This window comes from Eretmochelys imbricata, chromosome 22 (genome assembly GCF_965152235.1).
Source record: "Eretmochelys imbricata isolate rEreImb1 chromosome 22, rEreImb1.hap1, whole genome shotgun sequence".
NCBI classification, from domain to species: Eukaryota; Metazoa; Chordata; order Testudines; family Cheloniidae; genus Eretmochelys; species Eretmochelys imbricata.
Window position 1 is genome coordinate 4,206,479 of NC_135593.1, and position 27,533 is coordinate 4,234,011.

Genomic DNA, 27,533 nt, shown 5'->3' on the forward strand with positions numbered 1-27,533 from the left:
GAGGCGGACTTTAACAGAGGGCGGTCCAATGAGAACGGTGGATTTTGCGGCCTCGGGGAAGGCCCGCCCCGCGATTTAAACGTTGGCAGCTGCCGGCCGTTGGCAGGAGCCGGTAACGGTCGTTGCGCGGGGACGGGGCCTGGAGTTTCTCGGGCACGGCACAGGTATGCGGGGCGGGGCACTGGGCCCCTCCCGGGCAGGGCCCCGGCAGCGGCGGCCTGGAACCGGAGTCCCGCCTGCCACGACCGGGCTCAGGGGGCTGCTGCAGGCCCCGGGCCGGTCCCCGCTGAGCCGGGCCTCCTCTGCGCCCTGCCCCTGACTGCAACCCCGCTGGGGTTGCCGGGGCGCCGCCGAGGCCCCGGGCCCGGCCCTCACTCAGCGAGAGGACACTGGCGCGCCTCGCCGCCCCGGCCTCTCTGGCCGGCCCGATCCGCGCCCCCGCCAGGCTCTAATGTCCGGGGGTCTCTGTCGCGCGTGTGGGAGTGGGCCCCTCTGCTTAGAGGGGGCCGGCGCCGATCCTGAGCCGTAGCTCCGGCGGGGTGCTGGCTGTCCTCCCACCCTCTTATGAAGCCTAATCCGAGGGTCTTGGCGACCGATGGTAGTGAAATTATCGAGCTCGGGAAGGCAGAAGTGACACAGAGTTAGAGCCTCTTGTCCCCATAAATCCAGGGCAGATTTTTTTTAAAGAGGGGTGGGGATGGGGCCAAATGTAGGGCCTCCTCCGCCTGTTTATTCATAGTGAAAAATGTCCAGCACAAGCTTAGCATGCTTAAGCCATTTTGTCCTCTACAGATTACTTTATACACTGACAGTACTGAAATAAACCCTCTGAAAGGGGGGGTTGTCGTAGAACATGCACTGTTCCCCTTGACAGACTTACGTTGCTGAACAGGCTGCTACCCTGAAGCCGTGTTAGTCTGTATCTGCAAAAAGAAAAGGAGGACTTGTGGCACCTTAGAGACTAACCAATTTATTTGAGTACAAGCTTTCGTGAGCTACAGCTCACTTCATCCGATGTTCCAGACTCAACCACTGCTACAAATATTTAATTATACTTTCCTCTATACCTGACATTCCACTCCTGAACATGGTATCAAATGCTGCGATTGAATCTAGCAGGCTGTTGCCCTATAATTATAGGAGTTATGAAACTTAGCTTTTCAACAAACCAACATAGTGCTGGAGTAGTTTTAAGGCATATGCACATTCCTGGGTAGGACTGCCCCACAGGTGGCCTAATGTAAAGAAGTCCAACACTGAGAAATCAAGAGTCTCTCTCTATACTAGGATGCTGGTACTCCTAGGGCAGGATTGGGCTAGTTGAGGAAAAAGCCATAGTTCAAATGAACATAGTCCTGTTGATGTCAACGTTAGTTTCTATGAGCGTGTAAGAAGGGAAGCAGTTGCAAGACTGCTTAGAGCATGGGTGCCTAAATTCCTTTAAAGACAGGGTTGAGGGCCTGTGGTAGGTACCTTTCTCCAGTACTGGGTATTATATCTTTCACTAGTTATTAGTGTGGCTCGCTCCTTTGGGATTGTGGGCAGAACTTTCTGTACAGTCACATCAATTTCCTTCCAGTGCATCTCATCTAAAATTGTAGTTTAATTACAATGTCATAAAGGTGCTTGTTTCCTTCATAGGGAAAAACAAAGCATTTGAAACAACTAGTAAAATTCATTGGATTGCCAAATTAGTCCTTAGTTTAAAACTGAAAAGTGTTTAATGATCTGATTCAGAAATTAAGACACTGTCACATCCTGACATGGCCATTCCACTATTGCCTTTCATTTCTTCTCCTGCAGTACAGGCTCTTCCTTTCCAAAATAATTTCTCCAGCCTTCTCGGTCTTTCCTGTTGTCCATCCCACACTATTTGTAATTGGGACAAGTGTTTCATCTGAAATCGTATCCTATTTGTTTCCAGAAAAAGCTGATTATTTCTGACATGATTCTTTTAATTAACTTTCTTTCAAACTTCCTTGCTCTCTAATCTCATGCTGACACTTTTAAGGTGCCTGGAGGTAGTCTCCATGATCAGCACTGTTACCCAAAGCATTTACACTTCCACAGAGCCGTGACCCTAGTAGCCTCTAAGTATCTTACCTTCCTCAACTAAATAAAGCCTGCAGGAATGAAGGGGAAGGAACCTACAAAATTCATGGGTTCCTCCAAAGTACTTATGCATCCTGACACCTGCCATACTTCTCACTTTTGGGTACTACCCACCAAAATGCATTGTGTGTAGCAAACGGGAGCCTGGCAGCAGTTCCTGAGACAGCACTTTACCCAGGGAGCTGGCTGAAAAGGGACCCTGGCCAGGGTGCTAGCTGTTTCACGCTGTAACTCTTCCATGTGCAAAGTGCTTAAGCAGAAAGTGCAGCATGAAAGGGCTGAAGAAATTGAGGGATGAAAGGAAATAATGGTGGTTCTCACACTAGTGCCCTGCACACTTAAACAGTGTAGTCGGAAGGTAAGCTAGCAGTTTACCCCCTAGGGGTAGGCGTTTTCACTCTCCTAGTCTGGATCACACTAATATTGTTTCAACCACTTGTCCTCAGTTACGCGGGGCACCACTTCTTCCATTCAATCACATGATATTCCTGTGGCAAATACAGCCATTGCTTGCATGGAAAAGCAATGTTAGCTACTTTTAATGCATTTTAGCAGCTGGTAAAAAGGAGGCAAAACAAGTACCATATGCCCAGCATGTTCCATGGACCTGTTTGAGAACCTCTGCACTATATTACCGCATTTCAACAGCCCCCTAGAAGTTAATATTTTTAAAAAGTAGGTGCAGAATTGCACCTTTAAAAAGGATTCCTCTCCTCTGTGCCCTTCCTCCCACCCCCAAATGTTTCGTTTCCTAAAATCCTAGGGGACCACTCCCTCCCCCCATCACTGAAAGATGGTCCTGCTTCTGCTATCACGTGACCAGTTCTCATTTAGAGCTCTTGGACTCTATGTCCACACAGACTCGCTTGGCAGCTTGTCCTGGAGCCTCACTATCTCTTTCTGCAGTGTCACCGTGGCCTCTCTTTGTTTCTAGGTGCTCCTCTTTGTCTGCTCCAGTCTCTTTCTTCCCGCAGTGTGGCAGCTCAATACGTCCCCTGCGCACAAAGTGATTAATCCGGGACTCCAAGCCTTCGCACTTGGGACGAGCCAGCAAAGGTTTGTAAGTGCGGGCCTTCACCCCCTCGATGAAACTGCTGACCTGGTTATGGACTGGGGGCTTCACCTCTCTCCAGAGGACCATTCTGTTCTTCTCTAGGCCTGTAACATACACAAGTCAGATGCTGGTATCTCTCAAACAACCCAGGCTACTCATTTCAGGAAACAGCCTTTATCCCTACATGACTTCTATGTGTTAGGCATACTTACAGAACAATTTTCCTACCTGTTCCTAGGGGTATGACAGCAGAGTCTAGCCCCTGTAACATGTTATATAACATGTGAGTTTTGACTGCATGATTGGCCCAGAGTTGCTGTAGGTGAGTAACATTAAACTCCTGAACTTCTCGGTCGTAGATCCACTGGATGTTTTCAAACTCGCAGTCATACAGAACCAGAGGAAATTCCACTGCCATGCTGCAGAGAGGAAAGGAGGAGACATTACCTAACTGTGCACAGGCACAGTCAGCAGGAAGTTAAAACAAAATGCAGTGACTTGGGAAAAACCTAGAACACAAGACTGCAGATCCAATGTGATGGCACTGATTTCAGTGGAAAAGACTATGACTAGCTCACTGCTATCTTGTATAAGAGCTGTCAAGTCAGCAGCTCATTGAACCTTACATTTTTACTAGGTCCTAAGGAATAAGACTCATCAAGAATTTCATGTTCCTTGCCTGAAGAGCCAAAGCTTAAACACTGAGGCAACAGGAAAAGTAGTTTCTCAAGGGCATGCTTTGAAGATGAAGAGGGTACGTTAAGTAACAGGCTGACACTGGAAGTACTGTCTTCCATCTCACTCTAGGACTGATAGTGACAGGCTGCTTGGATGCTGATAGGAAGCGTGGCGGGGCACTTATGGCGCTAGATTCAGAAACAGGGACTAAGATGCATAAATTTGAGATGAAATTCTGAGGATTCATCATAATTCTTGCCTGTACTGTGGTTTTCGAGGGTTCTTCTCTACATCCAATAGCTCATCAATAATCTCCGGATTCTCCATCCTCTGTCCAATTAGTAAGAGGATTGCCATCATGCAACGGACTTGATGATAGAGGAATGCCTGGCCTGTGACTTCAAACTGGTACAGTTGAAAAGGGTCCTGTAGCCCAGTTTCCCCTCCTCTATCCACCAGCTGCACCTGTGCAGTGAGAATAGTCCTTTGAAAGTTTGTCACGCCATTCGCTACGTCCATCTTGCACAAGTTCCGGAAGTCATGGGTCCCCACGTATTTTTGTGCTGCAGCATTCATGAGGACCACATCTAAATCTGCATGAGGGAAAAAATAGCGATAGGTCCTCTTGAGGCAGCTGAATCTAGCACTGAAGCTGGGTTCTACAGGGGCCCAGGCCAACACACGTATGTCGGGAGGGAGCACCCGATTTAGGATATGGGTGTAGCGGATTTCGTTGGCAGGACTACTGGTTTTGTCTTCCAAGCCACCCTCATGACCATTCACTTTCTTTCCCTCTGAAAGGCTTGAGCGAAGGTCCAGGGAAATCACCTGTAGGATTGGAAAAAGGGGATTACACTCAGACTCCCTCAAGATAGGCAAAGCAAGCTTCCAATTACACTCAGTTTTAAAACAAACACATTCAAGACCTCTGGAAGAGACACTGATCTTCTGGTTTGCTTTAATAACTAGACCTACCAGTAGTCCCTATTGAAGGGTATATAATTACAGCTGCTGGAGGTGGTTGGAGTGAGCTAACAGTTTGCTGCACTGTTATTGATTTGGTGATAGACTAACAGCCCTCAAAGTCCTAGTAATCCATGGAATATATAGGTATCTTAGAATACTTTCAACCTTGACCTGGAGGAAACACACTCACAGATGACAGGTTTCAGAGCAGCAGCCGTGTTAGTCTGTATTCGCAAAAAGAAAAGGAGGACTTGTGGCACCTTAGAGACTAACCAATTTATTTGAGCATAGGCTTTTGTGTGAGCTACAGCTCAGATGGCAACTTAGTTCAGTTCCATGGCTAACTCACTGCTTAACCTCAACAAGGGTGCCAATTTGTGATGGTTTATACAGACAGTTGTCCACTGGCGTCAGATCAACTTATTGGTAGATCATGGCTAGTCTACATGCAAACAAAAACTGCTTTTGGCCCTTATCGAGACGGTTTGAGTTCAAACCACTGACAGAAGTGGAGCTTTTACCCACTGATATAGTATCCTGTTGTGTTCCGGCTGAAGTGTACAGTGAGACTAAAGCCCTGTCTAAACACAATTGTACTATAACTTTACCAATATTGTTAAAGCAGTACAGCTGGCCCAGCATTGATGTAATCATATTGGTATAAAGGTGCTTACTTGCCTTCTCTAGCACAGAGGTGGGCAAAATACGGCCCGTGGGCCACATCTGGCCCGTGCGACTGTCCTGCCCGGCCCCTGAGCTCCAGGCTGGGGAGCTACCCCTGGCCCCTCCCCCACAGCCACGCCACTGCGTGGCTTGTGCCCACTCACCTCCCAAGCTTTCCAATAAGCCTGTCCTGCCGCTTTGAGCAGTGTGGTAAGGGGTGGGGGTGATTTGCATAAGGGGCCGGAGATCCTGGGGGGCAGTCAAGGGACAGGGGCCAGTTGGATGGGGGGGGTGGTGTGGTTGTTGGATAGGGGGTAGGGTCCTGGGGGGGCAGTTAGGCACAGGGGTCCCAGGAGGGGGGCAGTCAGGGGACAAGGCGGGGGGACGGACAGATGGGTTGGGGACAGCAAGTGGGAGGGGGCAGGAGACAGGTTGTTTGCGGAGGCACAGCCTTCCCTACCCGGCCCTCCATACCGTTTTGCAACCCCGATGTGGCCTTTGGGCCAAAAAGTTTGCCCACCCCTGCTCTAGCAGAATAGCTATACTGGTAAAACTGCCTCCATGCTAGGGGTTATACTGAGTTTACTAGTTAATTAAGAACCCCACACTCCTAACCATAGTTAACCAGTACAAAAGCAGTATGCAGACAAGACCTAAGTCAACCGGAGACCATTCTCATTAGTTTCAAGAGGGGTTTTTTCATTTGTTTTTAAAGGAATAAAAATTTAACCAAGTCAACAACATGTCTTAATGACTCTTTGGGACACTTGGTGCAGTTGTAATTTTGCTTAGCATTGTTCTAAGTTTCACGCTAGTGGCTTGTCCACAAGGGGAAATAGCCAAGAATAGCTATTCTGCCATTGCTTCCAGAATGGATGCTCTTACTCCACAGTAAGAGTGCCTGTGTGCTGAGTGAGTGTCCATGTGGCGAGTTAGTACAGAAGAGCACTGAATTTTGAAGTCATACCCTCACTTATTTCACACTAGCTTCACTGAGTAGACAAGCCCTAAGTGTCATCCATCATTCATGTCCATTGTGAATTGCTGACTAAATGCATTGCTGAGCACAAAGTTAACTATGGGCTCTCTTTGCTGAGTGTCCTTTTACATACTAGAAATGCTTCTTACCATGTTCATTTTCAGATCAGAGGGGAAAAATTAGTATCTTTTTAAAGACTGGGACAATGTTCTTATCCTCTGTGCTCAACACTGGGTTGAATAAAGCCTGTTGAATTATCGTAGAGGACTATATGCCCTCCACCTAGATTTCACAGCATAATTAAGGCAGAATCTCTCATAGCTGCAAGAGCTGGGAGAACTTGCAGCCTTGGGTACTGACCTGTCCAAATGCACTGACCCCCTTGTCTGTCCGTCCACAGCGATGATAATTGGAAGTCTGCCTATTGTCTACCAGCCGGGTCTTGCTTAGCGCCTCAAACAGTTTTTCTTCAATGGTGTTGTTGGTGTTCTCCTGGCTGGCAAAACCCTGGTATCCCCAGCCCAGGTAGGCAATCTTTAGTGCCACGTGTCTCCGGCCATAGGCACTAAAATCAAATGGCCGCTGCTGGCGTTTCTTAGTTTTCCCCAGTGCTGAAGGGTTCCTTTTTATGTCAGTGCCCTCCTTGCCCTCCAAGAGTTTCTCTTGCAGTCTCTTCACTTCTTCCTCCAGTTCCTGCACCCTTTTCAGTAGTCCCTCTCCTTTATCTTTCTCCATACCCCGGTCTGCCATACTGAAAATTCCGGTGAACTATCCCAGTTGGGAGCCGTTGGTAGCGCCTCAGTGTCTGCAGAAGAAGAGTAAGGAGATTAGCAAGTCTGAGTGTCTCTTTACTTCCTATTAGATTTAGTATAAATCTGCCTCTGGCATTTACCCATCTGAGAATTTACTTCACGTACTGGCTTTGGCCTTCTAACATTCCTCAGTGCCTTGCATATCCCATGTTCTGACCTACCATATGGGTTGCTGGGCTTAGCTGTGACAGCTTTTCCTTACTCAGTGTAATTAATCCTTTCAACACTTCTAATCTCATGTCCCTCATTCCATTTACTTGTTATATCAGATCTACTGTGTAGGCCCAGTCACATCTATACCAAGCTTTCATGTAGTCTTTTTGGGATCCTGTACAGAGCTGCCAAGCAACAATCCTCATTTTCATCAGCCCCTGCTCTGCTAGCATTGGCATGTGAGGCAACTTGTTAATGCCTGTTAGTCTTACGGAACCATCTGTTATGTCGTCTTTCCTTCAAAATAGCTTCTTTTGACATTATTGAAGCTCAAGTTTTCAAAGCTGTCTAATGGATTCGGTGCCCAGTTGCTCGTAGAATTAATGTGAATCCCCGAGGTGACTTTGAAAATTTCAGCCTAAATGTTCCCTAGCTTGGCTTCTACTATGGACTGAAGTCTCATAGTATTCAATTCAACTGCAGTCTCCAGCTTTGCCTTAGGTATCTGATATCAAGGTGACCTCCCACGGGTGGGCCTTTCCATTATCTGTGCTAGTAAAACGTTTCTAGGGTGCCCCATTGGAGTCAGCACAGCTAGTAAATAAACTGTCCTTGATCACACAAGGCAGAATCACACTAGAAAAAGTTACTAATACCCCCCCCCCCGCCCCTCTCCACTTTAGACAAAACCAAAGAGTTAATCTTATTCTGCTTCATACTTAGCTATTACCTTTGTAACTGTCCCTTGTGCTAGGACAACTAACCCATAGCAATTACCCCTTTGCTGTTTGAATATCACTGGAAATTCTTATATGGCACAATTCTAATATTTGCTTCAAAAGGGACACTGGGGCATGACACTACACTATAGGTGCTATTTGTCTGCATCTGACATAAAAGCATCTGTAGGGAAGTATCGTTCAAAGTGAAGGGTAAATTTGGGAATCCATACAGGATTCTCATTGCTCTACTCTTTTCAGTTTCACTAGCTCTTACTCATTTATTTAAATTCCTTTTTAGCTTTCAGATGGTCACTGGTAAGTGGTCTAGAGTCTGATTTTAATGTTCTAAGTATCTTTTGTATCTATCAGTTCAGATGTACTAAGAACTTAATTACAATTTACTCTTACAGAATAAGTGACAATCAGTCCAGCCCAGGTGAAATCATGGAGGCACTGATAGGACCAGATCAGTATAGATGGGCCACTATGAACCATAAAGAGCGGATGGCAGCAGCTGCTATGGCCTTTACCCAACTTTGCGCAGAGCAAGGAGATGGAGATAGCCTGAGAGGAACCTATGCTCCAACTCAGTATGATCCCTACAGTAAAGCATCTGTAGCTTCTGGGATCAGGCCATCTCTTCATCTGTTGATGCGGCACCACCAGGCAGAACACAGCGTGCAACCAGAGACCCTCTCGGAGGGACTTAGAGGACCTAGGAAGCCAGTGATGAAGAGGAAAGTTCTGAGGCGGATGCCTGATGGAGAGGTACACGTATCTGATGAGTCTGTCACCAGTGAACCAGAAACCAGTGCTGAAAGTGACCCTGAGACCTCAAACCTGAGACACAGACTGCTCCATCTACACCCCCACCAGGAAGACACTGCATCAGAGGTGGAAAGCGAGCCGAACCACAGTTCCCATAGAAAGTTTTACTTTGATCTTACTCATCGCAGTGGCTCTCATGGAGACCCCCCATTTCTTCTGAAGGATTGCCATGGTCAGGGCTCTCCAGTTTATGAACAAGACTTGATTATGGCTGGACAACCTAAATCCTTCATTCCTCCAAGATTAGAGCAGCAAGGCCGTAATCGTGGGAAGATTGACCGGGTAGCTCGGTACTTTGAGTACAAGCGGGACTGGGAGTCATTCCGGATACCAGGGGAGGATCACAGGAAGGAATTGCGCTGGGGCATCCGAGAACAGATGCTCTACAAGCCTGACCTCCCAACCAGGTCTCAACACATCTATGTCCCCAACAACTATCTGGTGCCTACAGAAAAGAAGAGATCTGCCCTGCGCTGGGGGGTGCGCTGTGACCTGGCAAATGGCCTCATTCCCAGGAAGAGCTCCTTTCCTTCATAGTTATCTAGAGTCTCTCTTCAACCCCCATCCACAGGGCTATCCATCCCTTAGTGCCAATCAAAGATCTACCTGCTCTGCACAGCCACATTGCATTATTCTGAGTCGTTTGTTCCTCCTCCTAGAGACCCTGAATAAGTCAAGTTGACTCTAAAATCTCATTTGTGCTCCTAGACAAAGGTGGCTGATTGTGGTAGAAAACAACTTTACCTGCCCAGCTTCCTAAATACTTGTATTGAAGCACATCAGTTGCATGCCAGTTGCCTTCCTGTTAGCAAGACCCACAGAGCTTCTCCTTGAGGAGACTACTGTAGCAGAAGCTGCTCAAAGTAGATATGAAAACAATCAACCTACAGGAATCTATGCTCAGGGGAATAATCAATATCACTAGTTCTATTTTTTTCCATTTTTATTTGCTCTTGCTCCTGTGGATGAATTGCTGTGATGGTGTTTTATTTATGGCTTCTGGGTTATGCATTTCTTTTAATAAAGTGCGTGAAAGGATCTGCTGTAGTTCCATCGATTCATTCGAAACACTTCTGATTGGCTTAAGATAGAATTTACTTACCCTAGACCTGTTAAACTATTCCATGCATTTGTGTATGCGTGTACATTCGTAGGCCTTGTCTACACTGCAGAGTTTTGTCACCAAAAGTGGCACTGGAGTGCCTCCATGAGGCTTTTGTATTGTATTTTTTAGAGAGAGCTGTCGGCCACTTTAAGTTGCCAAGGCACTTTCTGTAAATAGAAGCATTTGCCATGGTGTCCTTGATCAACCAATACAAGAATAATTTGTCTGTCTATAAAGCTCTTTAGGATCCTCTGGGATGGAAGGGGTTAGAACTTTAATATATTTATTTCATTGTATAAAATGCATCTATCCAATGTTCTGGAGTACTACATGGTTCATAAGATGGAACAACAAAGGGGGGAAACCTAGGTTCTAGCTCTGCCACTGACTTGATGTATGACTTTGGGCCTCAGTTTCCCCATCTGTAAGACAGGGATACTGAGTCTTACACTGCATTGTAAAATGCTGAGCAATCACAGAGTGCCATAGAACTATGTGTTATTCAGGACAAACATGCACATCCAATGTACTAAAGTCAAGAAAGCCCTTCCCAACCCAGCAGAAATATCACATCCCTCAGCCACCTACTGTGAAAGACAAGGCCTCTAGACCTGCCAGGCCCTGACTTTTCCCCCAACCAAGAAAGGGATCCTTGTAGTGGAAGATCGCTCGCTAAGAATACCCTCTTCCCCCGCACCCCCGTCTCCTTTACAGCTAGAGGCTGTTCGCTCGCTGCTGCTGCCACTGCACTTCCCGAGGGGCGATTGTTACCGGTCTCATGCTGCCTTGGACCGAACTGCAGGGAGGCCCAAGGGGGAGAGCGAGGGTTTCCAGCCTGGCCCCACATGCTCAGTGAAGCCTGCCCCATTCCCTCCCTGGCGGGATCGAAGAAGGAGAATCCTGCATTACCAAGTGGCCCCGTGCCAGGCAAAGCAACGTCCCCGAGAGGCGAGTGAGCCCTGCAACGTGGCACCTGTCCCGCGCGCCTACCTCTACAGCAGACCGGCCTGACACTCCCGGGAAGGGCCAGGACGCGGTAGTCACGTGCGCGCTGCTTTCTGCGTTCTCCGCCGGAAATGACCTTTCCACTCCCCATGCTCTGCAGGCGCGTCATGGGAAATGTAGTTCCGGCACCACGTGGTCCACACTGCCCCGCCCCGTCCAGCGGGGGGCTCACAAGGACTGCCTGCGGTGTGAACGCTGCACGGGCAGACTGTCCCTCATCCGCAGGGAGACCCCCGCAATTTTGTGCTGCTTTCAGGAAGCGTTGGTGGCGTCTTTGCTCTTCTCGGGGGGACGTTTACAAATAATCACCATGGTGTCCGTGTGAAATCCTCCTTCAGAGGGGCCCCTGGAGCCAGCCACTGCTGTAAAGGGGAGAGACACTTTTAATGATTCGTCACGCTTGGCACTGACTGTGCTTTTCAGCCGTAGACAAAAGAGCGATGTACGAAGGCAGGCAAAGTCATATCGTTCCCAAGCAAGGGTGGAGCTTTCAGGCCTGATTTTCAGAGGTACCGACCAGGGTACCGATGACTCCCGTGGGATAGTGAGAGCCTCTGAACACCAGGCCCCAGTGATTTGTCCAAGGAAGGCCACACAGGCAATCAATGGCAGAGCTGGGGTTAGAAACTAGCTACGATGACTCCCGCTTCTATGCAGTAACTGCCTCCCATGGCTCAAGCTATCACTCCACAGGTTGTAGCATTCATCCATCTTTACCATGGGGGTGCAGATGGAGAGCAATTTTATCACTGATGGTGCAACCAAGTTGTGGGGAACATAAGAATCCTGCCTTTGCCCCGAACATTTTTGAACTGGAGGAGCAGGTGCGGGTAACTTCAGCTTCAAGCTACAGGAACTCATTCTCCTGTCTTCGCTCTGCTGCTTTTTCCTTTGAAATTTTAGCCACCAAGTCCTGCGTAGCTGGTGAGGATGAAGTGCAGAGGGTTTGTGGACTTTGTGTGGGTGTGAGAATGGGGTACATGGGCAGTGGCTCTCAGAGCGGGGGGGGGAAGCCACACCCATCAGATCTGTCCATTTGGCCATTGCTTCCTTGCCCAGAGAGCCCTGGCCTTGGCTGTAGTGGGGCAGGGAGAAAGAGAGGTGGGGGCACGCAGGCAACATCCTCACACCCGGGGGTGGGGTGGGGAGGGGCAGAGAACTCCTCACCTCACACCTTGGGACCCCCCCTCACGCCCTGGGGTGGAGTGGGGAGGGGCAGAGAACTCCTCACCTCACACCTTGGGACACCCCCCCTCACGCCCTGGAGTGGGGTGGGGTGGAGAGGGGCAGAGAACTCCTCACCTCACACCTTGGGACACCCCCCTCTCACGCCCTGGGGTGGGGTGGGGAGGAGCAGAGAACTCCTCACCTCACACCTTGGGACACCCCCCTCTCACGCCCTGGGGTGGGGTGGGGAGGAGCAGAGAACTCCTCACCTCACACCTTGGGACACCCCCCCCCCCCTCACGCCCTGGGGTGGGGTGGGGTGGGGAGGGGCAGAGAACTCCTCACCTCACACCTTGGGACCCCCCCCCCATGCCCTGGGGTGGGGTGGGGTGGGGAGGGGCAGAGAACTCCTCACCTCACACCTTGGGACCCCCCCCTCACGCCCTGGGGTGGGGTGGGGTGGGGAGGGGCAGAGAACTCCTCACCTCACACCTTGGGACCCCCCCCCTCACGTCCTGGGGTGGGGTGGGGTGGAGAGGGGCAGAGAACTCCTCACCTCACACCTTGGGACACCCCCCCCCTCACGCCGTGGGGTGGGGTGGGGAGGGGCAGAGAACTCCTCACCTCACACCTTGGGACCCCCCCCTCACGCCCTGGGGTGGGATGGGGTGGGGCAGAGAACTCCTCACCTCACACCTTGGGACCCCCCCCTCACGCCCTGGGGTGGGGAGGGGCAGAGAACTCCTCACCTCACACCTTGGGACCCCCCCCTCACGCCCTGGGGTGGCGGTGGGTCTGGGACTCCCCGCCCCTTGGGACAGGTCAAGGTGGGGCAGGACAGGGGACCCGCTTCCTGCGCTGGGGGGGGCCCAACAGCACGGCACTGCCGCCCCCCCACGGAGGGCTTCACTCCTCCCCCCGCTTCGCTGGTGCTCGCCCTCGCCCCGCCCTCATGAATATTCATGACCCCCCCCCACCCCCCGCCGGCGCGAAGGCCGTTCCGCTCTCGGCGCCTCTAACGGCCGGGCGCGGGGCGGCGCGGGGCGGCCATGGGCTCGCCGGAGCGCGGCTGCTCCGAGCGCGACGCCGCCTGCCTGGCGCACAGCGTGAGTGGGGCCGGCCCGGCCCCGCCGGAGACCTCCGCCTCCGCGCCCGTCAGCCCGGGCCGCCTTCGCCGTTACCCGCCCTGTCCCCCTCACTGCCCCGCAGCCCGTCCGCCTTCAACCCCATTGCCCCTTCCCCGGTACCCTCTGTCCCCCCGTCCCCCCGCCGTCTGACCCCTCACCGCCCCTCACCCCGTCCGCCTTCAACCCCATTGCCCCTTCCCCGGTACCCCCCGTCCCCCCGTCCCCCCACCGTCTGACCCCTCACTGCCCCGCAGCCCGTCCGCCTTCAACCCCATTGCCCCTTCCCCGGTACCCCCCGTCCCCCCGCCGTCTGACCCCTCACCGCCCCTCACCCCGTCCGCCTTCAACCCCATTGCCCCTTCCCCGTTACCCTCTGTCCCCCCGTCCCCCCACCGTCTGACCCCTCACTGCCCCTCACCCCGTCCCCCTTCAACCCCATTGCCCCTTCCCCGGTACCCCCCGTCCCCCCACCGTCTGACCCCTCACCGCCCCTCACCCCGTCCGCCTTCAACCCCATTGCCCCTTCCCCGGTACCCCCCGTCCCCCCACCGTCTGACCCCTCACCGCCCCTCACCCCGTCCGCCTTCAACCCCATTGCCCCTTCCCCGTTACCCTCTGTCCCCCCGTCCCCCCACCGTCTGACCCCTCACCGCCCCTCACCCCGCCCCCTTCAACCCCATTGCCCCTTCCCCGGTACCCCCCGTCCCCCCACCGTCTGACCCCTCACCGCCCCTCACCCCGTCCGCCTTCAACCCCATTGCCCCTTCCCCGGTACCCCCCGTCCCCCCACCGTCTGACCCCTCACTGCCCCTCACCCCGTCCGCCTTCAACCCCATTGCCCCTTCCCCGTTACCCCCCGTCCCCCCACCGTCTGACCCCTCACTGCCCCTCACCCCGTCCGCCTTCAACCCCATTGCCCCTTCCCCGTTACCCTCTGTCCCCCCGTCCCCCCACCGTCTGACCCCTCACTGCCCCTCACCCCGTCCGCCTTCAACCCCATTGCCCCTTCCCCGGTACCCCCCGTCCCCCCACCGTCTGACCCCTCACTGCCCCTCACCCCGTCCGCCTTCAACCCCATTGCCCCTTCCACGGTACCCTCTGTCCCCCCGTCCCCCCACCGTCTGACCCCTCACTGCCCCTCAGCCCGTCCCCCTTCAACCCCATTGCCCCTTCCCCGGTACCCTCTGTCCCCCCGTCCCCCCACGGTCTGACCCCTCACTGCCCCTCAGCCCGTCCCCCTTCAACCCCATTGCCCCTTCCCCCGTACCCTCTGTCCCCCCGTCCCCCCACCGTCTGACCCCTCACTGCCCCTCACCCCGTCCGCCTTCAACCCCATTGCCCCTTCCCCGTTACCCCCCGTCCCCCCACGGTCTGACCCCTCAATCCCCCTCAGCCCGTCCCCCTTCAACTCCATTGCCCCTTCCCCGGTACCCCCCGTCCCCCCACGGTCTGACCCCTCACTGCCCCTCACCCCGTCCGCCTTCAACCCCATTGCCCCTTCCCCGGTACCCCCCGTCCCCCCACGGTCTGACCCCTCACTGCCCCTCACCCCGTCCGCCTTCAACCCCATTGCCCCTTCCCCGTTACCCTCTGTCCCCCCGTCCCCCCACCGTCTGACCCCTCAATCCCCCTCAGCCTGTCCCCCTTCAACCCCATTGCCCCTTCCCCGGTACCCCCTGTCCCCCCACGGTCTGACCCCTCACTGCCCCTCACCCCGTCCGCCTTCAACCCCATTGCCCCTTCCCCGTTACCCTCTGTCCCTCCGTCCCCCCACCGTCTGACCCCTCAATCCTCCTCAGCCCGTCCGCCTTCAACCCCATTGCCCCTTCCCCGGGACCCTCTGTCCCCCCGTCCCCCCACCGTCTGACCCCTCACTGCCCCTCAGCCCGTCCCCCTTCAACCCCATTGCCCCTTCCACGGTACCCCCCGTCCCCCCACGGTCTGACCCCTCACTGCCCCTCACCCCGTCCACCTTCAACCCCATTGCCCCTTCCCTGTTACCCTCTGTCCCCCTGTCCCCCCACCGTCTGACCCCTCAATCCCCCTCAGCCCGTCCGCCTTCAACCCCATTGCTCCTTCCCCGGTACCCTCTGTCCCCCCGTCCCCCCACCGTCTGACCCCTCACTGCCCCTCACCCCGTCCGCCTTCAACCCCATTGCCCCTTCCACGGTACCCCCCGTCCCCCCACCGTCTGACCCCTCACTGCCCCTCACCCCGTCCGCCTTCAACCCCATTGCCCCTTCCCCGGTACCCTCTGTCCCCCCATCCCCCCACCGTCTGACCCCTCAATCCCCCTCACCCCATCCGCCTTCAACCCCATTGCCCCTTCCCTGTTACCCCCCGTCCCCCCACCGTCTGACCCCTCAATCCCCCTCAGCCCGTCCGCCTTCAACCCCATTGCCCCTTCCCCGTTACCCCCCGTTACCCCCCGTCCCCCCACCGTCTGACCCCTCAATCCCCCTCACCCCGCCCCCTTCAACCCCATTGCCCCTTCTCCGTTACCCTCTGTCCCCCCGTCCCCCCACCGTCTGACCCCTCAATCCCCCTCACCCCGTCCGCCTTCAACCCCATTGCCCCTTCCCCGTTACCCTCTGTCCCCCCGTCCCCCCACCGTCTGACCCCTCACTGCCCCTCAGCCCGTCCGCCTTCAACCCCATTGCCCCTTCCCCGGTACCCCCCGTCCCCCCACCGTCTGACCCCTCACTGCCCCTCACCCCGTCCGCCTTCAACCCCATTGCCCCTTCCCCGGTACCCTCTGTCCCCCCACCGTCTGACCCCTCAATCCCCCTCACCCCGTCCCCCTTCAACCCCATTGCCCCTCCGCCGTTACCCCCCGTCCCCCCACCGTCTGACCCCTCACTGCCCCTCACCCCGTCCGCCTTCAACCCCATTGCCCCTTCCCCGTTACCCCCCGTCCCCCCACCGTCTGACCCCTCAATCCCCCTCAGCCCGTCCCCCTTCAACCCCATTGCCCCTTCCCCGGTACCCTCTGTCCCCCCGTCCCCCCACCGTCTGACCCCTCACTGCCCCTCACCCCGTCCCCCTTCAATCCCATTGCCCCTTCCCCGTTACCCTCTGTCCCCCCGTCCCCCCACCGTCTGACACCCCAATCCCTCCCACTCCGTCCCCCCACCGTCTGTCCCCCTCAATCCCCCTCACCCCGTCCCCCCCGTTCCTCCACCGTCTGTCCCCCGCAGTCCCCCTCACCCCGTCCTCCCACCGTCTGTCCCCCTCAATGCCCGTTACCCCGTCCGCCTTCAACCCCATTGCCCCTTCCCCGTTACCCTCTGTCCCCCCAATCCCCCTGCCCCATCCCCCCACAGTCTGTCACCCCCAATCCCCTTCACCCCTTTCCTCCACCGTCTGACCTCCTCAATCCCCCTCACCCCGTCCCCCCGTCCCTCCATCGTCTGTCCCCCTCAATGCCCGTTACCCCGTCAGCCTTCAACCCCATTGCCCCTTCCCCATTACCCTCTGTCCCCCCCGCCCTCCCAATCCCCCTCACCCTGTCCCCCTGTCCCTCCACCACCTGTCCCCCCAATCCCCCTCACCCCGTCCGCCTTCAACCCCATTGTCCCTTCCCCGTTACCCTCTGTCCCCCTCACCCCGTCCCCCCACCGTCTGTCCCCCTCAATCCCCCTCACCCCGCCTGCCTTCAACCCCATTGCTCCTTCCCTGTTAAACTCTGTCCCCCTCAATCCCCCTCACGCCGTCCCTCCACCGTCTGACCCCCTCAATGCCCCTCACCCGTCCCCGTGTTCTGCACCGTCAGTCCCCCTCATCCCGTCCCCCTGTTATTCCACCGTCTGTCCCCCACAAGCCCCCTCACCCCGTCCCCCTGTTACTCCACTGTCTGTCCCCCTCAATCCCCGTTACCCCCTGGCCCCCTGCTATTGCCTTTGCACCTACTACCCTGTCCTCTCTCCCATAATTACTCCCCTTCAGCCCTGTTCCCCCTCCTGTTACCCTGTTCCCAGTTACCCCATCTCCTCTCCCCCATACCATTACCCTCATCCCCTTCCTGATACACCCTTTTCCCCATCCCCCTTTTACTCCGTTACCCCCCGACCTCCTCAGTCCCCTGGCTTGTTACCTCCAATCTCCCCTCTGCTTATCCCCACGCCCTGCTCATGTCCCTTCTCCCTTCCAGTTTTCTGGACTCTGCACCCCCCGGAAGAGCCTCAGGAGCATCAGGAATGCCAACTTCCCCACCCTAGGTAAGGGCCCGGCTGAGGATCACACCCTTAAGTGAGCACTGGCCCCACAAGTGGGGTGCTGCCCCGTTGCACTCAAAGCGGGTCCCCACCTGTTCCACAGCGGGTAGTAAAAAGAAAGGGTGTTTCTTAGCTGTCCCCTTTGCATTCCCCATCAGGACAGTGACAACTTGTGTAGACAAACCCCATGAAAGTTCATGCAGAGTAAAGCCAGGTGTGAATTTAAAGAATAGCTGTTTCTGAATACCTTCCAAGTACATGCTCTTATTCAGAATAATAGTGCCTTTTTCTGAATTAATTTAATTAAGTTCCAAATGAATTAAGCTCATTTGGAGTAAAGCACACTTATTCCTGAATACTCCTGTCCACATATGGCGTTAATAAGGAATAACTCCCTGTGTAGGCTGCCGCAACAGTGCCCACATGTGTGTTGAGTTAATCAGGAATAGCTGATACTGTCCTTTGGATTTGGCATTCAGTACAACTTCCACTTCTTTTAGCTTCCTCTTGGCAGTGTAAATAACATTTCCTCTGTCATTGGTGGCCCAGGCTCCAAATATTCAGCTGATTTCCAAATAGTCTGTTATTTATGAGGTATGGACAGAAGCTCAGTCTTCTGTGTGGTAACAGCATCTCTTGTAGATCCATTAGGAGCATCTCTGTTCTCCTTGTGCTTTGGACTGTGCATTCTTCAGACATGCCACCTGGTGACCTTTTGGTTTTGTTGTTCAGTTTCTTATTTCCTGTGAGGCATGATAATTTGCACCACACAGTGGTAATGTTGGCTTCTTCTCAGTAGGATCTACTTCATCTCGTGTATCAGGCCTAAAAGCCCTGCCCTTTGGATTCTGATCATATACAAGCCACTCTGAAGTTTCCCTAGCTTTCTGTTTGATTTCCCCATATTTATTTTTGTATCCTGTGTCATGTAATTGTAGGTGTTTTCGGTATCTGCATAACTGTGCAAGCCTTTAATGAATCTCACAAAACTCTTGGACTATTAAGTAATCTCACTAAAATCTTGGGCTATGGCAATGACTCTTGTGGCAGTGAGTTCCAACACATTATGTACTGCATAAAAATTATCTCCTTTATCAAATTTTAAATTTATTCTATTTCAATTTCATGGGATGTCCTTTTGTTTTTGTATTGTAAGAAAGGGTAAATAGAAATGCTTTTACCTATTCTATGCCAATCATTCTTGCCCCTCTTCTTTGTCTCTTTTCTAAATGAGGTAGTCATGATCATTTCAATCTCTCATATGGAAATCTTTCCATTCTTCTTAGATATTAAAGTAAAAAAACTTTAAATTTGACATGACTCTTTAGTTGCAGGGTATAAATTTGTAAGATTCCGAAAGTTTTGATTTTTAAAAGTACAATATACTTTGTCTTGTATTAAATGTGCTGGCTTCTGACTAGCTGTATCTTTTAAAATCTTGGCTTGTGAATAATTGTTGGCTATCCAACCATCAGCTTGGATCTTGAGAGGTGATCTAGTCCAGTCCCCTGCACTTGTGGCAGGACTAAGTATGATCTGGACCATCCCTGACAGGTGTTTGTCTAACCTGCTCTTAAAAATCTCCAATGATGGAGATTTCACAACTTCCCTAGGCAATTTATTCCAGTGCTTAACCACCCTGACAGGAAGTTTTTCCTAATGTCCAGCCTAAACCTCCCTTGCTGCAATTTAAGAGCGTTGCTGCTTGTCCTATCCTCCGAGGTTAAGAAAAACAATTTTTCTCCCTCCTCCTTGTAACAACCTTTTACGTACTTGAAAACTGTTGTTATATCCCCTCTTAGTCTTCTCTTTTCAAGACTAAACAAACCCAATTTTTTCAATCTTCCCTCTTATGTCATGTTTTCCAGTCCTTTTGTTATACCAATAAAATAAAAACCAGCAGGATCTTATTAAAGGGAAAAAGGCAAAATACCACATTTATTGTGAATACAGAAAGAATCATAGTAAGCAGTTAGTTATAGTTATAACATTCCATTCAATCTCATATTTATTCACACATTCATTCATACAAACACACACACAGGTTCTGCAAGGTTGTTATCATAGTTACCAGCCTTAGAGTTGCTCATGCCAAGCCACTGGCCAGGTGGCCTGGACATGAGGAGGGAGCAGGGCCTTGTCAGATGCTCATCTGATGCTCCTGGAAGTTGGTTTGCAGAATCAGACCCCAAAGTTCTCACTTTTTAGAGTCTATTTTTATAGGAATTTCTTCCTATGGCAGTCTATGGGAATTGCTTCTTCATGCTTTTGCTGAATCAATCAGCAGATAGCACATTCCTGACAGCTCCAAGATGTTATCTTGTTCTTTGGTTCTCCCATTCTTGAGGCTGTTGGGTGGATTCCAGTCTGCCCTCCGGGGGGGGTCCTCTGGTTATTTCCACTTGACGCCTTCTTCAGCCGATGGACACTGGATTCTTAGGCTGGCACCTCCCTGATCATTCACTTATTATCCACACCAAGCATCCATCCACATACATCCTCTATCTCTATTTTAATCACAATTGTTAATCACACTTGTTAATACAACAAAAGGGCGGGGAGTCTCTGGGTGCTGTTTCTGTTGTTAGAGTATTGCTTTGAGTCTCTCTCTCTGTGAATTGCTTTGAGAACAGACCCTGTCTTAGAATGTACTAACACAATTAGCAGCTTGCAAGTTTCACACACAGAGGGAGAGAAACAGTACCAAAAACCAAGAGACCTCTTAATTAGTAATACCCTGGAATTTAAACTATGGGGAATCAAACTCATTTGTGATTGTAATACAGAACTTCTTTAATATGATCCAACACTTTAATCATTTTTGTTGCTTTTCTCTGGACCCTCTCCAACATGTCCACATCTTTCCTGAAATGTGGTGCCCAGAACTGGACACAATACTCCAGTTGAGGCCTAATCAGCGCAGAGTAGAGCAGAAGAATTACTTCTCATGTCTTCCTTACAACATGCCTGCTAATATATCCCAGAATGATGTTAGCTGTTTTTGCAACAATGTTGCACCGTTGACTCATATTTAACTTTTGGTCCACTATGATCCCCAGATCCCTTTCCGCAGTACTCCTTCCTAGGCAGTCATTTCCTATTTTGTATGTGTGCAACTGATTGTTCCTTCCTAAATGGAGTACTTTGCATTTGTCCTTATTGAATTTCATCCTATTTACTTTAGACTATTTCTCCAGTTTGTGCAGATCATTTTGAATTTTAATCCTAACTTCCAAAGCACTTGCAACCCCTTCCAGCTTGGTATCGTCCGCAAACTTTGTAAGTGTACTCTCTATGCTATTATTTAAATCATTGATGAATATATTGAACAGAAGTGGACTGAGAACTGATCCCTGTGGGACCCCACTCATGTCTTTGCAGCATGATTGTGAACTACTGATAACTACTCTCTGGGACAGGGCTTTGGAGCGGAGCCTGGAGCTGGAGCACGGAGCAGCTCTGGAGGAGTGGAGCGGAGCCGGAGCACAGCTCCAAAGCCCTGCTATGGGAACAGTTTTCCAACCAGTTTTACACACACCTTATAGTAGCTCCATCTAGGTTGTATTTCCCTAGTTTGTTTATGAGAGGGTCATGCGAGACAGTGTCAAAAGCTTTACTAAAGTCAAGATATACCACGTCTACCACTTCCCTCCTATCCAAAATGCTTGTTACCCTGTTGTCATAAATATAAAGGGAAGGGTAAACCCCTTTTAAAATCCCTCCTGGCCAGAGGAAAAATCCTCTCACCTGTAAAGGGTTAAGAAGCTAAAGGTAACCTCGCTGGCACCTGACCAAAATGACCAACGAGGAGACAAGATACTTTCAAAAGCTGGGAGGAGGGAGAGAAACAAAGGGTCTGTGTCTGTATGCTGCTTTTGCCAGGGACAGAACAGGAATGGAGTCTTAGAACTTTTAGTAAGTAATTTAGCTAGGTATGTGTTAGATTATGATTTCTTTAAATGGCTGAGAAAAGAACTGTGCTGAATAGAATGACTATCCCTGTCTGTGTGTCTTTTTTTTGTAACTTAAGGTTTTGCCTAGAGGGATTCTCTATGTTTTGAATCTAATTACCCTGTAAGGTATCTACCATCCTGATTTTACAGAGGTGATTCCTTTACTTCTGTTAAAAGTCTTCTTGTAAGAAAACTGAATGCTTTTTCATTGTTCTAAGATCCAAGGGTTTGAGTCTGTGGTCACCTATGCAAATTGGTGAGGATTTTTACCAAACCTTCCCCAGGAAGTGGAGTGCAAGGGTTGGGAGGATTTTGGGGGGAAGGACGTGTCCAAACTACGTTTCCCAGTAAACCCAGTTAAAGTTTGGTGGTGACGGTGGAAATTCCAAGGGCAAAGGGTAAAATTAATTTGTACCTTGGGGAAGTTTTAACCTAAGCTGGTAAAAGTAAGCTTAGGAGGTTTTCATGCAGGTCCCCACATCTGTACCCTAGAGTTCAGAGTGGGGAAGGAACCTTGACACCTGTCAAAGAAAGCTATCTGGTTGGTTTGGCACGATTTGTTCTTGACAAATCCGTGCTGCCTGTTACTTATCACCTTATTATCTTCTAGATGTTTGCAAATTGATTGCTTAATTATTTGCTCCATTATCTTTCTGGGTACAGAAGTTAAGCTGACTGGTCTGTAACTCCCTGGGATGTCCTTATTTCCCTTTTTATATTGTCTGTTTAAAATAAAAGTATTCTGTTCTATGCTTGCACATTCAATGTACGTTTTTTGTGATTTTCTTTCCTTAAGGGGAAAAATATGCAAGTTATGGAGAAGAGGAGAAGGAAGATGATAAAGGTGGGATCACAAAACTTTTTCAAGCTCTGCTTGATTAAAGGAGCGTTGCCAAGTCTATTCAGCTTACAATTAGGATCTACTGCCTATGTTTTGGTCTTGTGGGTGTGTGTACAATGACTCCACCTGTCTGCTCCCTTTGAGTGATCAGGCAGTGTCAATAAAACATACAAGAGCTCTGCTTTCTCAGTCCTTCAGAGGACAGGGTTCTTGCCTTTTTGATTTGCTGTTTGCTCGCATTAGTGGCACATCTGGAAAGAGTGGAGAGGATAGTGGGATGTCTTCACAAAGAAACCCACGTTAGTCACAAGTAGGGCTGTCAAATGATTAAAAAAATCACAATCACTAGATTTAAAAAATAGTTGCAATTGCAATTTTAATCACACTGTAAAATAATAATAAGATGCTGATTTAAATTCAGCATGGAAGCATGTCCTGTGGAATGGTGGTCGAAGCATGCAGGGGCGTGTGAATGTTAGCATATCTGGCACATAAATACATTGCAATGCTGGCTACAACAGTGCCATACAAGCCTCTGTTTCACTTTCAGGTGACATTGTAAATAAGAAATGGGCACTATTCTCTCCCATAAATGTAAACAAACTTGTTTGTCTTAGTGATTGGCTGAACAAGAAGTAGGACTGAGTGGACTTGTAGGCTCTAAAGTTTTACATCATTTTGTTTTTAAGTGCAGTCATGTAAAAAAAAATTCTACATTTGTAAGTTGTACTTTCCTGATAGAGACTGCACTACAGTACTTGTATGAGGTGAATAGAAAAGTACTATTTCTTTTGTTTATCCTTTACAGTGTAAATATTTGTAATAAAAAAATTAAGTGAGCACTGTGCACTTTGTAGTATGTATTGTAATTGAAATCGATATATTTGAAAATGTAGAAAAATATCCAAATATTTATTATAAATTTAAATTGGTATTCTGTTATTGTTAAACAGTGCAATTAAAACTGTGATTAGTCGCAACTTTATCTACTTAGTTTGGTTTGCATTAATTGCTTGCGTTAACAGCAATTAATTGACACCCCAGTCACAAGGTATTTATTATATACTTATCACTCCATAAATGTACACAGTACTGTAAAAGGCGTAGAAAAAGCATAGTCCTTGCTCCAAAGAGCTTACAATCTAACAGACAAGACATGGAATGCAAATGAGACAAAACAACTTAAATTGTACTTTTGTTACAGTCCTTATTTATGGAATAGGCTAAGTTTCTATAACCAAAGTTAAAGGTTTATTCTGGTTAATTACCATTGGTTAAAGATGCTTCCTTTTGCTTCCTTTTGCTCTCCCATTATCAAAAGGTATTCTCAAATTCAATGAGATTCTTATTAACTTCCTGTCTTAAACTTTTTATATTGTGCTGTACACTTTCTAGCAGCTGCTGTTTCACCTCAGAAGTGACTACTGTTTAGTGCTGGGTGAAGTGAAGTGATTCCTGGGTGAAGCGATGTGTAGTTTGTACAATCAAGGGTTTTGGGTTTCATTTAGATGAAAGGTGCTATATAAAAGTGAAATTGACATTGAGATCAGTAGGGAAAGTGAAAATGACATTCTTAAAGCAAGATGAAATTGGTCTTGTTACTCTTTAGTGTCCATGTTACTGTGCATCAGAAAGAGGGCTTTTTGAGAAATAAATTCCTTGATTATATTTTTTGTAACTCTAATCCCCTAATACTGTAATTGCCACTTTAGGTCTGTATTGTGCATTGTGATCTGCGTGTTCTGAGCCCCACTGAAGTCACTAGGGCTCTGTATGTGGCAATTTGCCTTCACAACTTTCTAGGTTACAAATGTATATAGCCTACTTGTTGATGAGGTATATTATAATTAGAAAATGTGTTTATTTCATCATAACTGTTTGTTACAGGTGGAGCTTGCAGCGCTACCAACTGCCTTTTTGTTCTGTATTTGTATGGCACCTAGCACAATGGGGTCCTTGTCCATGACGAGGGCTCCTTAGTACTATGACAATACAAATAATAAACGTGATAATTAAGGTTGCTTGACACTTCCCATTGTAAGACACTGTGTTCAGATGGTTATAGCTTTGCCAAACTTTAACCATTTGGGCTGAAACTTTCCATGTTGGGTATCTGCTTCAGGCTGAGTTATTTTTGGAAAGTTTTAGCTAAACTGATGTAGCCATTTCTTAGAACGAGGCTATGGAAAAATACATAATTTTGCTATATTCTGTTTTGCTGAGAAGCTTTAGTGCCCTATACTTTAAAGCAGGGACTTGAAATCTGGCAGGGGAATGGCCTTTGTGTCAGGGATGTGTGAGAAATGGAAAGACTTGGTTCTATTCCGGATTCTAAAGGTCGCACACCCTTCTGCCTCTTTCCTCAAGCTTTTGATCCCTTTTGCTTGTTTCTCTACAACATGTCTTCGACCTAGCTCTGTTTTTCCTCACCCCGGCTCCTCATCCCAGACTCCCCCCCATGCCCACTCAGTCCTATTCTCCCTTTTGTGGCTTCCCATTTTAGCCTCAGTTTCTTCCTGCTCCCACTCCTAGTCACCAGTCTCCTTGCCCAACCAGTCCCATTCTCTCCCCTGGCTCCTCACCCAATCTGTCTCCCCTTTCCTACAGCCTCCAGTCATGTCCCATAGAATCATAAAATATCAGGGTTGGAAGGGACCTCAGGAGGTCATCTAGTCCCACCCCCTGCTCAAAGCAGGACCAATCCCCAACTAAATCATCCTAGCCAGGGCCCTAGTCCCTTTCTCCCCCAGTGACTCCCAGTCTAAGGCCATGGCTCCTCTACAAACTTGTGCTAGCCTAGCTACATCATCAGGGTGTGAGGAGGTGCTGGAAAAAGCCCCTAGTGTAGAGAAAGTTATACTGGCAGAAGCACAGTTTTGCTCTTATGGCGGCATCCACACTAGGAGCACTTGGCTGGTGTGGTATCTGGCCACAATCTCCCTCCCTCGGCTCCTCATGCAACCTCAGTATTCCTCCATCCATTCCCCAACTGCTTGCCCCCAGTTTTTGTCCAGTGAGTCCCACTTCTCCTCTCCACCCCCCCGCCCCCCCCCCCCGCATCAGATCTGTCACAAGGGGACTAAATTCACATTGCACAGGCAACCTTAATTCTGGCATTTTCTAACTTTTGGTTGTGGTTCATTACCGCTCAAGTGATCTGAACAGCATGAAACTAGAGTGACTTAAAGGGCTTGTCTACACATGGAACTATTCAGGACAGCTCTTCCTGAATAACTCCATGTGTGAATGTTTTTATTCTGCAATATTATTTTAATGTGTTTTTTGAATTACTGTAAAGCTAGGAGCCCTGGGCATGGACCAGGACCCCATTGTACTGGTGCTGTACAAACGCAGAACAAAAAGACTGTCTATGCCCCAAGGAGCTTATAAAATCTAAGAGTCAACTGGAGAGTACAAGGAAACAGTGAGACAATGTTGGTGAACATGATAGGCAGTGGTCTCTCCACACAGTCAGTCGGTAATGGCTCCACTTGTAGACAAACCCTAACGTTATTCCAGTCCTTAATGTTGAGAATGGGGGGGGGTAAAACCATTTAATTAATTACATTGAAAGTGCTTTACATTTTTTTCATTTCAAAATGAAATCAAAGAGCATTGCAATAAAAAAGAAGAAAGGGCAAGATCCGGTGAATCTACAAAGGAATGTCAGGGACGGTGCAAGGTGTCTGGGGTGGAAGAGACAGGGAAGAGCACATTGGTCTCTTTTTGAGGAGGGTTTTGAGGTTGCATTAAGAATCTCGGGGGGTGTAGGAGTTAATTGAGTTAGATGGAGTTTGCAAGGTGAGCTAAATTGGGTCAGGGAGTCTCTCCGTTAACCTGGGGAAGCGCAAGAGGGTTACAAATTACGATGGAGAAGAGTTAAATATTTGGCAGGGCTGCAGAGGGTGGCACAGCTGTTTTTTCCCCTCAAAGTGGGCATGTCTAGGGCTGCAATAATTCCATTGTTTGAGACAAAGCTATGTGAGCCCCATCATACTTTGCCACCTTGTGTGTGTTGACTTCATTTTTTTTCGTTTTGGGGGCTTGTATTTACCTTTTTGTTTTAAAAACAGTCCATTTCTAGCAGTTACGAGAAGTGAGCTGTGACCTTTATACAACCTGCTAGGTGTGGTGAACTGTTCCCTTTTCTCTCTTTTTATTTTTTTTCCATGCTCACATAGTGGATTTAGCAGAAAATTCCCTTTTAAACAAGCTTATCCGGAAGTCTCTGGTAGAATCCAGTCATCATGTTGAAGTCCTGCAGCGAGATCCCAGCTCCCCTCTCTTCTCAGTAAAAACCTTTGAAGAACTGCGGCTGTGAGTATAGAACTACAGACTGAAAAAAGGGCAGTCTCAGATAAATGGGCCAGTAGTAACTACCTGGGGGGTTTAGTCATGTTCTATCACACAGTCTCCTTTGAATTTGGGAGTGACAGTACGATACAGTAAAAACCAAATACAGCTGAAATGGGGAAGATACGCAGACATATATTGAAGGGTCCATCCTTTCCACTGTACTGTGATCTTGTGAGACTAACGCGTCCTGGTACCATATCCAAAAAACACATAGAAACGCGATTGTAATCCACCCATATTTTAACACTGATTTTTAGATGCCATAGCTATAGACACCTTAAAGAGATTTTGTTTGTTTTTCTTTTCCATACTGGCAAGAAAAAAAATCTACACCTATACTGGAAACTGTTTTTAATGTTGGAAAATATATAGGCTAAAATAGTTCCTAAACATTGTGTAGAAAGACTGACATGTTGTCTTAAACCAACTGTGATCTGACCATATTACAACATGGATTTTCACTGATGTTTCCTAACCACGTTTAAACATGGTTATTTTTGTGGTGTACCCAGGCCCTGATTAGGGTTAGAGCTGGATGCAAGATTTCCAAGGGAAACCTGAAGGTGTATAGGAAATGATGTCAACAGATGAATCTTCCTTCTGTCTGCTGGTCTAGAGCCACAGCAAGGAACAGTTAGAACACGTCTTCATAAGCTTTAAAACCAAAACATGCTGATAATATGCTGCAAAAGATCTTATGGTGATACCTTCTCCCAAGAGTATGTGTGGTACCTATGACAGAGCTTTGGGTTTGGTCAGTATTTTATATTTCCTAAAAGAAGATGGATTGGGCAATAA

General features: G+C 49.6%; 3 protein-coding genes across 6 annotated transcripts in view; 2 read left to right on the forward strand and 1 right to left on the reverse strand.

Moving 5' to 3' along the window:
- Positions 1 to 75: 75 nt before the first annotated feature.
- On the forward strand, positions 76 to 10,005 carry HYLS1 (HYLS1 centriolar and ciliogenesis associated). 2 transcript variants are annotated; one of them, XM_077839731.1, is made up of 2 exons: positions 76 to 164; positions 8,550 to 10,005. In XM_077839731.1, the coding sequence occupies exon 2, from the start codon at positions 8,584 to 8,586 to the stop codon at positions 9,502 to 9,504; it is 921 nt and encodes a 306-aa protein (XP_077695857.1). In that variant the 5' UTR covers positions 76 to 164; positions 8,550 to 8,583; the 3' UTR covers positions 9,505 to 10,005. The 2 variants fall into 2 exon arrangements, with proteins under 2 accessions (XP_077695857.1, XP_077695856.1); XM_077839730.1 differs by lacking the exon at positions 76 to 164 and adding an exon at positions 3,052 to 3,168.
- On the reverse strand, positions 2,623 to 11,165 carry PUS3 (pseudouridine synthase 3). Of its 3 annotated transcripts, none has more exons than XM_077839727.1 (5): positions 11,063 to 11,165; positions 6,813 to 7,257; positions 4,104 to 4,672; positions 3,395 to 3,585; positions 2,623 to 3,270 (listed from the first exon to the last, which is right to left on the reverse strand). In XM_077839727.1, exons 2-5 carry the CDS (start codon positions 7,200 to 7,202, stop codon positions 2,939 to 2,941), a joined length of 1,482 nt encoding a protein of 493 aa, XP_077695853.1. In that variant the 5' UTR covers positions 7,203 to 7,257; positions 11,063 to 11,165; the 3' UTR covers positions 2,623 to 2,938. The 3 variants fall into 3 exon arrangements, with proteins under 3 accessions (XP_077695853.1, XP_077695850.1, XP_077695854.1); XM_077839724.1 differs by having other exon boundaries at positions 10,982 to 11,108; XM_077839728.1 differs by lacking the exon at positions 11,063 to 11,165 and adding an exon at positions 10,844 to 10,949.
- A 2,123-nt stretch (positions 11,166 to 13,288) lies between these two features.
- The window catches only part of DDX25 (DEAD-box helicase 25), a 46,963-nt gene continuing 32,718 nt past the window's right edge, over positions 13,289 to 27,533 (forward strand). The window contains exons 1-4 of the mRNA XM_077839729.1: positions 13,289 to 13,350; positions 17,522 to 17,588; positions 22,335 to 22,382; positions 26,561 to 26,696. Of these exons, the coding sequence (XP_077695855.1) occupies positions 13,294 to 13,350; positions 17,522 to 17,588; positions 22,335 to 22,382; positions 26,561 to 26,696 (308 nt within the window). The 5' untranslated portion in view covers positions 13,289 to 13,293. The remainder of the gene's footprint in view (positions 13,351 to 17,521; positions 17,589 to 22,334; positions 22,383 to 26,560; positions 26,697 to 27,533) is intronic.

What these genes read in the sequence shown, in the direction of transcription:
- PUS3 (XM_077839727.1), bottom strand. Translation starts at nt 7,202, where the DNA reads ATGGCAGACCGGGGTATGGAGAAAGATAAAGGAGAGGGACTACTGAAA. An exon ending in CCTCGAAAACCACAGTACAG is followed by an intron (nt 3,586 to 4,103) that starts GCAAGAATTATG and finishes TCCTCTCTGCAG; the next exon opens with CATGGCAGTGGAATTTCCTC. An exon ending in TGTCATACCCCTAGGAACAG is followed by an intron (nt 3,271 to 3,394) that starts GTAGGAAAATTG and finishes TGTATGTTACAG; the next exon opens with GCCTAGAGAAGAACAGAATG.
- HYLS1 (XM_077839731.1), top strand. Translation starts at nt 8,584, where the DNA reads ATGGAGGCACTGATAGGACCAGATCAGTATAGATGGGCCACTATGAAC.